The 13,051-nt window shown below is 47.4% G+C and overlaps 1 protein-coding gene across 1 annotated transcript in view; it reads left to right on the top strand.

Annotated features, from left to right (window-relative positions):
* Positions 1-13,051, top strand: part of IRF2 (interferon regulatory factor 2) — a 94,164-nt gene that overhangs the window by 27,461 nt on the left and 53,652 nt on the right. Inside the window, exon 2 of the mRNA XM_015569747.1 lies at positions 8,950-9,045. Coding sequence (XP_015425233.1) covers positions 8,950-9,045 — 96 coding nt within the window. The remainder of the gene's footprint in view (positions 1-8,949; positions 9,046-13,051) is intronic.

Here is a 13,051-nt window from a genome sequence, read left to right as displayed (position 1 = left end):
GCGGCGCTCGCTGTGCAGGATGGACCGTGAGACTGGGGCCTCTCTTGGGAAAGCACCCGTCCTCACAGATGTCACACGATCCATGATTCTCCAGGGCTGGCTCCCTGGACGGAGCACTGTTTCCTGGAACGCCCGCTGGGCCACCGCAGTGCCGAGAGCAGGGGGCGCTGTGGCGTGTGTCGGGCACACACGAGCAGGCCACAGGTCAGTTTCTCTGCCGGCCAGGGTTGCGAGGGCGCAGTCACTCTCAGGGGCTAACTCACACCCTTTACCAGCGTCGTTCGTGGTCAGAGACAGGGTCATTATGGTAAAGTCTCTGTGGTGATATCTCCTGAAAGGATGGAGAAAGCACACCCAGGGAGAAAATTGTGGGGAGAACGGCGAATATGCAAAACTATCAGTAGGATGGTTCTCAGTACGGGAAGCTTGTTCTGTGGTATTTAAAGGCATTTCAGAACTTCAATTTCATGTGCATCTATAGCCATTGCTCGTGAAAATTATTCACCATTGGCCTCCTGTTTGCCATGACTCAATGGGAGATGTTTATTGACCGTGGGATCTGGACGGCTATTGGGCGAATGGGCACTGACATCCCAGTGATACCCAGAGATGTCAGAACACCCCAGATGATAAAGCATTCCTGGTTCTTACGCCCTGGAAGTGCTTATTCAGTAGGTCTAGGATGGGGCAGGAATTTTTTTTAACCCCCCCAGGTGACAACAGTGCACAAACAGTTTTGGATGCTGGGGTAGGTGAACAGAAAGGTATAACCACGACTGTGATATATTTAGGGTAACCATTGGCAGCAATCCTGCCCCATCATTCAAGGCTGGGTTTCTAAAAAATCCACAGGGCAGGAGAAGTCCTGCTTGAATTGCTTAAAACAGGGGTCCTCAAACTTCTTAAACAGGGGGCCAGTTCACTGTCCCTCAGACCGTTGGACGGCCGGACTATAGTTAAAAAAAAAACTATGAACCAATTCCTATGCACACTGCACATATCTTATTTTGAAGTAAAAAAACAAAATGGGAACAAATACAACATTTGTATTTGTATGTGGCCCGCGGGCCATAGTTTGAGGACCCCTGGCTTAAAATCTTGAGAAAAACTGGGTTAGAGACTAAAATTCTTGAATGAATCGATGACATGCGTTTTTCTAAAAGTTCAGTAAAATGAAATAATAAATGCATGACATAAGGATCACATCAGTGATACAGTGGATATCACACACTTGATTTCCATTGCTTACCGACTCCGGAAGTTTAATACAACTTTTAAAATTGGTTTTGCATTCGTGTGGCGAGTATGTACGCTGAGAGGCCTGCTTTATTCTGTGTCCGCCACCCCATCCAAATGTTAAATGTCATTCAATCATTTCATGACTTCATCCTCCAGGTTCCCACGAGAGGATATAGTGACTTGAATAATGTAGGCAGAGAAGTAGTAAGTAGAGCTAAATGGGTACGTCCCAAAGCCCTCCCCTAATATGCAGTCACATTGTCTTAGCTCCGAACATGCTATTAAACTGCTCCTACATTTCACGTGGCTGCCAGGAGTCAGTCTAGTTCTAAGGGTTTGCTTCTTCTCTTCTGCTTTCCACTTTCCACCCGCCACCCACATGCTTACACACATCTGTTTACACATCTGGGAAGCTGCTCAGCCCAGTGCATGCTTTTTATACTTTTTTTGACCACAGTGCCAGTATAATGTAAAATTGAAACAAACTCATTCTTTTTTTGGTTATGTTAATTCTCACCTGAGGATATTTTTTCCATTGATTTTTATTTATTTACTTATAAAAAATTTTTTTAGAGAGAGTGGGAGGAAGGGAGGGGGAGAGGCAGAGAGAGGAAAAACATCAATGGGAGAGAGACACATTAGCTAGTTGCCTCCCGCACTCATCTAACCAGCACCGGGGGTTGAGCCTGTAACTGGGGTACATGCCCTTGTCCAGAATCAAACCCACAACCTTTCAGTCTGCTGGCTGACACTCTAACCACCGAGCAAACCGGCCAGGGTGCAATGGTCACTCTTACTTGGATGATTCTCGTAGTTCTACTCTGTATTCTCGTACAATAACATGAAGCTGCTGACCAATCCAGGAAATTGACTTCATGGCCCCCCCACCCCCCCATGCGTTGCAACCTGCGGCTTGGTAAACACTGGTCTACAGGCTTTGAGCGTATTTCTCCGGAGTCAGGCGGACCTGTGTTTGAATCCTGGCTTTACCTCTTAACAGCTCCGCAGCTTGGTAAAAAGAGCTTCATGTCCTCATGTGTAAGAGGGATGTAGGAGCTGTACCTCATGTAGCCAGTGTGAAGATTGAATGAAATAATGCAGGGAAAGCACTTGGCCTCATGTGAACACTTGACCGGATGTGATGCTGCTGCTGCTGCTGATGACGACGGCAATGACGATGGTTTTTCAGTTTTCAACTCCAGTTTCCTCTCAGTCCGCATAATTTTGTGCTGAAATTCTTGCTTTTGCTAAAATGGCACACAAAAGTCAGTGTGAGGAGTGTAGAATGTCAGGTAAGAGGAACCTGTGTTTTGGGCAAGATTACTGTATAAGAAAAATTACTACTGAAGTTGCAGTTACATTTCTACAAGTGTGCTGCCACTTGTGTGTTGTTTTTGCGTGTTGTCCTGTGCATTCCCATAGCCACCATCCTGGGCCCAAGAAGTCGCTTCCAGCGTATCTCCTTGCCCCCGTTTGCCCCGGATGAAGTGCTGCTTGGTTGACAGTGACACATGGCTGTTCGGAAGGTTTTAGTCGCCTCTGCAAACAAGCTCAGTCTCTAGCTGGCCTTTCAGACCTAGTCAGACCTGGGTTCAAACCTTGCTTCTTCCTCTGGGGGCTAGGACACATTTTTCTTTTCTTATCATTTCAAGCTATACTATCCCTCATCTCTAAAATGGGGATGGTAATATTTAACTGATTTGGGCTGCTGGGAGGGTGAGAGATGATTTATGTAAAACATCCAGTATGTGCCTCCCGGGCGCCCGCTCACTCTAACGAAGCTCCACCGTGTCGGTGCCTAGGTCCTGTGCTCTGCCCACAGCAGTAAGCACGTAGTCCTCTGTCCTGCTTTGGCCGTGGGCACCAGCCTTTGCCTCCCTGGCTTGCTTGCTTCCTTCTCTCTGCCTGGGCACTTCCTCCCCATGCTAGAAGCTCTTTACCATAAGCTTCCCTTACAAGCCCATCTAAGAATGATGAATGTCGTCTTTATGATCTAGTTCACTTAGCTGGTAATTAATCCTATGCTTCCTTCTGATCGCTAGTGCAGTCTTTTGTTGTTATAATTATAGTATTATTAGCTACCTTTATATGGTTTACCTCTCATATCCCCAGTTAACTTACGAATTCCTTGAGGGTAGTGATCATGTCATGCACATCTTGGAATCCTCCATTGCATTTAGCACAGGTTTTTTGTTTTGTTTTGTAATAATAGTGTTTAGTGAATATTTGTTGGTACAGTGGATGACTGGCTACTGCAGACAATATGTGCCGTAGGAGAAGAGGGCCCAGTGGTTGGAGTTGTGAGAGAAGTTGTCACGATGAGCACCAATCTGAGCTAGCTTTTGTTGGGACGGTCACATTTCTGTAGGTTGGTAAGATGGGTGAGCACATGGCCATGTAGGGAGGGCTCTTAGGTCCAGGAACCCTCACAGTTTATGTAAAGGAAATGATACAATTGCAAGAGACGAGCCAAGCACTGCTATGGTCAGCTTCTGCGACACAGACTCGAGCGTTAGCCCTGTTCTTAGCTTCCCAGTGCCCATACTTTTGCCTTCACTCTTGCCCAGTGTTGACCTGTCTCCTGTGACCGTGGTAGCATGATCTGTCTCCTGTAACTGATGAGCTGTGGGGCTTCTGGTAGAAAATTCTCTAAGTTTTTCCCTGATGCCTTAATTGTCTCTTCATTCTTGAAGGAAATATTTGCTGTATTTAAATTTTTGAATAGCCGTTATTTTCGTTCAGTCCTGTAAAGACATCTTTCCATTGTCTCTGGTCTCCCATTGTTCTTGTTGAGTAGTCCCTGTAAGGCTCCCTCTCTCAGCCAAGGATTTTATTACCTTAAATCCGGCAGGGACGTTTAGAAGTCTCTTGAACAGAACATTAACATGATTTAAGTGGCATTTTAGGAAGACTAATATGCCAGCGATACACAAAACAGAGAGGAGTTGGGAATGGCTCAGCAAGAAGAACAGTTACAAGCCCATCCTAACTGCTTCCTAAAGTAGGAAGAAAGCAGAGGTTAGGGTTGCTGAGCCTGGGCGTTTCAGACAGACCCGGATGAGTCTGGGCGTCCCTACTTACGAGCGGGTTGCCTTTAAACACTTCCCCAATGATCCTCTCATCTGTAATACGGGGTCATAAAGTCCCTGCCTTGCAGGGTTGTACGAGTAAATGAGAAACTCATAGAAAACCCTGGTTTTAATGCTGGCATATAGTAAGTGCCCGATAAATAGGGGCCATTGCTATTTCTATACCAAGATCCAAGCCCTTGTTCTTTGAGATTAAAATTCAAGATCACTGTTAATGCCACTCCTGAGGCATTGTTGACTGGGGGGAGGGGGGGGGGGTTCGCAGGATGTGTGAATTCGCACCCTGCAAATCACAGCGACCAGACCAACTGTGTGCCTTTATGTAGCAGCCCCGATGCCAGGAATAGTCTAAATACTGGCCGTGTCCTGAGGTGGTTTACAGCTCGAGGCCATGGTTCTGAAGATGACCCCAGCCCCAAACTCAGAGGTGTCCTGGGAGCTGATTTTAGAAAGTCCCTGTTGTCAGGTTTGAGGGTGGCTACTTCGTATTTTAGATTTGTAGAATCCTAAAATGTCAGCATTCACTTTTAAAACCAATACAGTGCACAAGATTAAAAGCTCACAAAACAGGGAAATCAGATAACGGGCCTTCGTGTTACGCAAGGATTTCTAGAATCTTAGATAACCCCGGATGTTATCTTTGAAACCTCTCATTTTTTTTTAGACGATCAAAGTGTGGACTAGGACGAGGGAGTGACTGGCCCAAGGACACCCCGTCAGGACTGCACACAGGTGTTCTGTTTCCTGCTGTATTTTGGTTCTCTGTGTCTTTTCTACCAGTTCCATACCTCCATTAACTTTGTTCAAGATTCATGTGGCTGGGGTATTGGTGCCCATGGGAACCTTGCCTTATAGAAAGAAGGCTGATCTATCAGTTTCAATTTCATTGATAGAAGCTTGAAAATATAGGCCAAGTGAATCTCTTTACTCGGTACTCTCAGTACTTGGTCTCCTGCCCCTCTGTGACTGTCTTTCCAGTCTCTCAGTCTCCGGAAATAGAATATATTTTTAGTACAAACTACATGACAAGCTTCTGGTGCCAGGCTCATTGTAGAACTCCACCTTCGCTTTCTTTCACGGAATGAAGAGCGCATGCTCAAATTCTGTTAGTCATGAACAGTCTGTGTCGAACTACTCCCTTTCTCATTTGTGTCATGTGCCAAGACTAAGTAATTCATTACCTGTCCAGTGTGGGAGGTTGAACCTGCCTATAAAATCAGTAAAAAAGAGGAAGTGCCTCCGTGTAAAACGGTTGGCTTTTCATTGTGCATCGGAGGGATGCCCTGGCTATTAAAAACACAAAAACCACCACATGGACATATAAAGTCACTTCGGTTACTTGGTGTTAATCCCATTCATGTGGATCACAGCTCGGGATGACAATCCCTTGAAATTGCTTTATTAATCGCTATATGTATGAAGACGTGGAGAACATCTCAGTGGTAATATTCTGGGAGTCTTTGATATGTTCAAAGTTGTCCTGTAATTATACAGAAGATGGCTGCCTTCAGCAGCACTCCAGCCTCTGCCCTTGCGTGGCCTCTTCCCTCTGTGTGCTCTCTTCCCTCTGTGTGCTCACGTGGCCTTCTCTGTGTGTGTGTCGTCCAAATCCCCTTCCTTCTGCAAGGACCTTCGGTTCCTGTGAGGCTCTGATCACAGCATTTGCATCCGCCAATCAGTAACCGCGCTCTAGGTGTGTTTCTGTGTGACGGCTCCTCATTTAACAATGGTTGATTCATTGACATTGAACTCCCAGCCAACAACACTAACTCAGGCCTGAGAGGCACATCTTTTCTCCACCCTTCAGCCCATTCCTGCCGGCTGTTTTAAACAGTAAAATTGCCAACACAGAGCAGAAAAGTGTTGCATGAAATAGACACTGAAAAGGACACTTGTTCACAGTGTGAGTGAAATGAGGCAGAATGTCATCTTGTCGGACCTCGGCTGGGACCATGGGTGTCGGAAGACCCCAGGTTTTCACCTCTCTGTGCATGTCTGCTCATGACTGGGAAGGCACCCCGAGAATTGATCTGGGCGTTACAAATCCATTTTAGTGAGTAGACGACTTTGCAGATATGCAATCTGCAAATAATGAGGCTGACTGTACCGCCCCATGGAAGCTTTCGTTTTAAAGTCAGAAAGCTTTTTGAAATATTTCAGGTGGCGATTTCCCCCATTCCCCCAAATGGGTCATTTGTGGAAAAAATTAATATGGGAGGAGATAGCATATGATTATAACGGTGAGCCGGAAGCAGGGCCGTTTTCACATCCCCGTCACTTTCCGTATTGCTGAGATAGGTACACCAGGATGGTAGTGGCCCGGAGCAGTTCTGCTTGTCACGTTGTTCCCTCTGAAGACTTGTGACTACTGTAGCGACTCCTCAGGGGCTCCTCCCTCTACTTCCTGTACTGCTCTGGGCCCAGCTGCCCCCTCTCTGCACCCCGAGATCTTGAGACCGGGTTGGCGGTCATCACCGTGTTGGGCAGAGCCCTCCCAGTGGCCAGTCGCTAGGAGGATCTTCTGTGGACATCTCCTCCCAGTGCTCCCCTGTAACTCTTCATCATTCTGCAAGCAGGGCTCTTTGTGTGGTGTGACAGTTCTCTTCTTCCTTGTCTTCTGTTAGGCCAGGAGCTCCTGGGTGGCAGGGAACGTCTGGCCTTTTCCCGCTCCTGGAATATCATTCGCAGTAAATGCTCTGTGAATAGGTGGATACATGAATGAGAGGAAGGACTTGAGAACCATGAAGAGCAGCTGTACTGGGGGCTCCTCATTGCCGTTCCACACCCTTCCGGACTGTCCTTGAAGTCCTTTTCACTCATCTCAAAGAATGGCGACCAGATGAGTGGATGGAGCCCACCCACCTGCAATGGCGACCCTGCTAGGCTGATCTTCAGAACTGACCTAGTTCTTGTATTGAAGGTCTCCTGGGTGGAGGGCTTTGTAGGATTGTAAAAGGACCTATAAGAGGTGGAGTTCCTACTCTCAGAGAGCTTACAGTTTGGTTAGGAAGGAAGTTCAATACAGTTGAAAGTTCATAGTTAGGGGTAAGAGTCAGATAAGAATAAAGACAGCTTACAATAGCTTTCCGAAAGCCATATTTGATTTCCAGATGAGCGTGTAAGACCAATGAATTAGGGTGGGAGTCACAGGAGGAGAGATTCCTTCAGGCTGGTGTGGACTGGCAAGTCCTGTGGAGAAAGGAGAGTGGGAGCTGGGTCTTGGAGGATGGGTGAGGGTTGGCAAGGGCCGGGAAAGAAGAGAGAGGGCATGGTATGAGCAAGAAGTAGGAGGCGTCTGCAGTAATGAGTGCGTCCGGACTGGCGGAGACATACCAGGGAGAGACGGGTTTTGAATTCCGTTCTAGAATTGGATTAGTCTCTATAGGCAAAGGGTGCGGCCCCATGCGGGTCCTGCAAGGATGCTAGCACTCTGGCAGAGCTGGGGGCAGGGCATCCAGGAGGGAGGACGTCCTTTGGGAGCTGGGAGAGGGAGTTAATGAGGCTTTGATCATCTCAGCCCAAGTTTATCTGAATAGAATCCTCAGAGCTCTTTTTTTTTTTTTTTTTGAGAGGAAATGAGTAAAAGAAAGACAGCTAAGGGTGGAAAGGGGATTATGTCACACTGGCCACGAAGTCCTATAGAATGGAAGTCTGCTTGGCATCATCTTGGCTTTTGAATCCGCACTAAATTGAAATTTTTGTGTAAATAGGATGAAGATGAGGGGGCGACAGTAAGTTGTTAGTGATTCTACTCTGGATATGTTTTGATGGACACGGGAAAGATGCCTGGAATGTATGTGGCAGGAGGGAAGAGCACTATGTGAGCTGGCAGAGAAAAGGTGGTTGGCCATGGGACAGTTTTCAGAGGGAAAGCAAGTTGGAGGAAAAGGACGGATGGTATCAGGTCAGAGGGGGTGGGCGCAGTGAGGAAGATCCTCGCGGGAGTGAATGAGTGCACGCATTCACATAAAGCAAGGCTGGAGCCAGAGCAAGGCGCTGTGAGCGCTGAGCGGGGACGGAATATGTCTGGAGGGACCTTGGACCCAGTGAACTGGTCCCTTTAGAGCTTTAAAGTGGCAATATTGGGGTTCAGAGCATTTCTGTGGCCCTGATATCCCAAAGGAATGAATTGGTTGTAATGTCTTTCCCACAATCACGGTTTTGCACTGTCCCCCATGGTCCTGGGAGGATAATGCCCACAGGTGTACAGAGCTGATGCTCTGAATGCTGGGACCTTGACGGTGTGTGCTGTTAACACAGCCTGGCTGGGAGGGGGCGAGACCTGGCTTTAGACGGGGCCACTCAGGTGCTGGCCCTCTGGGTAGCTGAGTTTCTGCCAGTCCAGCCGCCGTCTGTGGGGCCCTCTCAGCTGAGAGCCCGCTTGGCCTGCAGCACTGCCCCATGGAGACAGCCCCTCTGGAACGACCTGGCTGCTCGAGCAGGGGCAGGTGGCTCGAGGGTGGAGCCCCGGAATGTGCCTCCCTCCCCAGTCCCCTGGACACAGGCTGTGGGATTACGAGGAAGGGGACAAGAGAAGAGGGTCAGGCTGGTGTGTAGAACTTTCCGGTGTGGACAAGGCAGTCATTAGCAGAAGTGCCTAATGTGGATTGTCTCTCCGCAGACGGGCACCATGCCGGTGGAAAGGATGCGCATGCGCCCATGGCTGGAGGAACAGATCAACTCGAACACGATACCAGGGCTGAAGTGGCTGAACAAGGTGAGTGCTATGGTGTGTGTGTGTGTGTGTGTGTGAGTGTGCATGCATGTGTGTATGTATGCAAGCATGTGTGCACATGTGTATACGTCTGTATGAATGTGTGTATCTGTGTGTGAGTGTGTATGTGTGTGAACGTGCATGTGTGTGTGTGAGTGTGCATATGTGTGTGTGTATATGTATGTGCGAGTGTGCGTGTCTGATCCTTACTAAAGCATGTGCATGTGGACCTCTGAAAGTAAAATTGTTCTTTGTGTTCAAAATCTTATACTTGTTAATTGCAAAAACCAACCAAGCAAAATTGATCATAGAAACATCAAGTGACATGAAGATCTGTATCATCCCAGACTGTGGCCCGCCCTTGCATTGTGGTCTCAACTGGCCGCTGGTGTTCTGTGACGGCTTCTTGCGGTGCTTGTTGTGCCCTCCTCCCTCTGGGACTGCCTTGCTGCTCCTCCTGGCTCTCCAGGGCGAGAGGACATGAGGCTGTAGGGTTTCGTGTTGGGAATGGGGTGCATTGACTGCTTTCCAGTATTTTCTGTGTGAAGAGAACTTTTGTTTTTGTCTTTTAAAAAGTCCTCTTAAAATTTTTTTTTATTATTTCTTTTTTTATTTTTCAATTACAGTTGACATTCTATATTAGTTTCAGGTGTGCAACATAGTGGTTTAAAACGTCTTCTCTTTGTTGTGAAACTCTGTGTGTCATCCTGTCCTAACAAATAAGCATTCTACCATTTACATTCCTCCCCCATATACATAAACACTCCTTATTTTTACCCTTCTCAAACTCCCCATTTAATTGATCCTAACTGGTAGGAGTGAATCAGGAAGACAGTATCTGTGAAAAATAAAGAACACCTGAAATTATATAGTTAAAATTTAGAAAAGCAATTAAATATAATAGATTACTAGAGGCCCAGTGCACGAATTTGTGCCCGGGTGGAATCTGGCCTGCCTGCCCTGATGGGGGCCGATTGGGGTCAGGTCAGCTGTGGGGAGGAGCTGTGGGAGGTTGTCCGGCCCTGCCCCTGATAGGGCAGGTTGACTGGCCGCAGTGGGCGTCATAGCAACTGGTTGTTCTGGTTGTTCTGGCATACCAGTCGCTGGCTTTTTATATATATAGATGCCTTCTTTGAGAGGGCCTGAGGGAGGTTTCTCTCCCACCACCAGGGATATTGCAGTTATTCTGAGCAAATTTCTTTGTCCTCTTCTGCCCCCCCCCCCCACCCACTCCCTTTTCCCCCCCCCCCCCCCATCACCTGTCTTTAATCTTAAGAACACGACAACTCATTTAGCTGGTCAGTCGTTAGCTCTATCTCACGTGCCAAGAGTGGAGAGCTTGATTGTGGCCACTTCTAAGAGGTGTGCAGGGTATTGCAGCATCATTGTTTTAGACTAATACCACTCCTGGCCTCATTTGATCATCTCAGATATCTCTCAGATCTTACATTTTTTGTTCTTTTCCCTCATCCACTTTTATTTATTTTTTGCTTATTTTTAATTGAATGGTTTTGTAGTTGAATGTGGTTGTTGAAGTGAGTCGTGTCTGAAACCAGGTGGGGCATGAAGTAAATAGGAATGACTTAAGGAAACCATGTGATCATTTCATGTGACCTGAATGGGGCCTTGGCTTGGGCCAGTTACTTTTTATTATGAGTATTAGCAAATACAGATAGTATGTTTGAATGGCCCAAAGACTGGAAAGAAGAGTTTAGCGAATTCCCATCTAGATTTAGTAATGCACATCTTGATTTAACAATTACCAACATTGTTTTATCTGTGTGTGTGTGTGTGTGTGGTATTATAGAGCAACTCCCTGACAGTGTACACCTATAAGACTTAACATTTTCCCATGTCTTCATAATACTGTTGTCCATCAGGAAAATTAACTATAAGTTTTTAGTGTCATGCCTTGAGTATTCCCAAAATATCTTTTTACAATTGATTTTTTCCATCAGAATCCAAAGAATGTCTGCGTGTTGTGTTTGGCTGTGTGACTCGAAGTCCCTCCTGGTTGTGGACAGTACGCCCTCCTTAGTTGCCCTCTTGCCATTGGCTTGTTGAAGGTCCAAGTCGGTTCTGGGTTAGTCCAGGTGCTCGCGTGTGGTTCCCTGGGCCACTTCTAGAGGGAAGGAGGGAGGAGGCGGCCACGCCCAGGCCCACTCTTTCTTGGCAGCTCCGATCATGCCCACTGTTGGTGTTTCATGCTGGAAGTCTGCCTGGACCCAGGCTGGGCCCCTCTCCAGGCCCAGGCTAGCAGGGAGTCCAGACCTTTCCCTGCTCTTCCCTGAAAGCAGGCTCTTGCTTGTGTAACTATCAGGGCACCTCAGAACAGGTAAGGAGTTCAAACAAAAATAGCAAGTGAAATTAGAACATCTTATAAATATTGGGGGAGAGGAGAGGCAGAGGGAGATGAGAGAACTGGTTTCCACTTGGGGCCAAGGTCTGATGGTTCTGCGTTGCTCAAGGTCATCTTAAATGTTCTTCTCAACTCAAGCAGTGCTTCTCTCTCCTGCCCTTCGATGTGGACACGGGTGGCTCTGCTACTCAGAGTCCTTCATACACAGTGTGTGCGCCCACCACCTGTGCGGGCTGGGCACTCAGGGCTCCTGAAGCGCATGCTGATGCCACAGACTGTGATGTCCCAGTCTGCACAGATGGAGTGCAGTGCCATCACCGTCCCATCGAACACGGGGATCGACGACCAGAATGGTTATTGGTCAGAATCTCTTTCTGTTTTAAAATGAATTTCACCTTTACCTTTCAATATGGTCTTTTTAAAAAAAAGATGTGTGATGCATTTATTAGTGGTTCATTTTAAAGTTCCATGTAGGATTTATTTATTTATTTGTTTATTTATTATTGATTTCGGAGAGGAAGGGAGAGGGAGAGAGATAGAAACATCAATGATGAGAGAGAATAATGGTTCAGCTGCCTCCTGCGCACCCCCTACAGGGGATCGAGCCCACAACCCAGGCATGTACCCTGATTGGGAATCGAACTGTGACCTCCTGGTTCATAGGTCAATGCTCAACCACTGAGCCATGCTGGCTGGGCCCATGTGGTTTTTTAATTTATCATTTTAAAGTGGCATTAAATACAGTCACAATATTATGCAACCATCCCCAGTGTCTAATTCTAAACTTTTTCATCACCTGAAAAGGAAACACTACTTCCTCATCATGTGACCACTCCCATTTCCTTCCCTAGTTTATGACAACCCCGGATATGATTTCTGTGTCCGTGGATTCGCCTGGTTCACACAATACGTGGCATTGGAGCCTGGCTTCTTTCACTTAGCACGTTTGCTAGGTCCATCCATGTTGCAGCATATGCGTATCAGCACAGCAGTCCTTTGGGGGCTGAAGCATGCTCCAGTTGTGCAGTGTACGCACATGCGATGTTTTCTACCCATCCATCCATTGCTGGACATTGGGGTTGCTTCTGCCCTTTGGCTGTTGTGAACTTTCGTGTGTAAACGTTTGCTTGAACACCTATTTGTAATTCTTCGGGGACACATCCAGGAGCGGAATTACTGGGCCACGTGGTGACTCTGTTGAACTTTTTGAGGAACAGCCCATGTGTGTTCCACAGCAGCTGCCCTAGTGTCCATCCCGCCAGCCCTGTGTGGCGGTTCCCGTTCCTCCACTTCGTCACCAGCACTTAGGATTTCGTTGTGTTTTTGTTCTCACCATCCGAGTGGGTGTGACATGGCATCACATTGTTTTGGTTTGCATTTCCCGGAGGGGGGTGGTGTTGAGTCGTTCTTCATGTGCTTAGTGGCCATTTCTTCGGTCTTCTTGGGTCCTTTGCTCGTTTCACGAGGATCTGTGGTGGAGAATTGCCTGGAGCAGTTGCTACTTTGGTAGCTTCATGCTTTGGGCCTGGTTTCTGGGACAGCGGTTGCCAACCTTTCGGATCTCACAGACCACCAGTGGTCCATGGACCACTGGTTGGCGACCGCTGTTCTGGGAGACAGTTTAGCTGTGTAGCTGTGTGTGTGAGAGTG

This window comes from Myotis davidii, unplaced genomic scaffold (genome assembly GCF_000327345.1).
Source record: "Myotis davidii unplaced genomic scaffold, ASM32734v1 scaffold184, whole genome shotgun sequence".
In the NCBI taxonomy this organism is placed as follows: Eukaryota; Metazoa; Chordata; class Mammalia; order Chiroptera; family Vespertilionidae; genus Myotis; species Myotis davidii.
The sequence above is the reverse complement of the archived record's forward strand: the minus strand, read 5'-3'. Positions and strand labels throughout refer to the sequence as shown.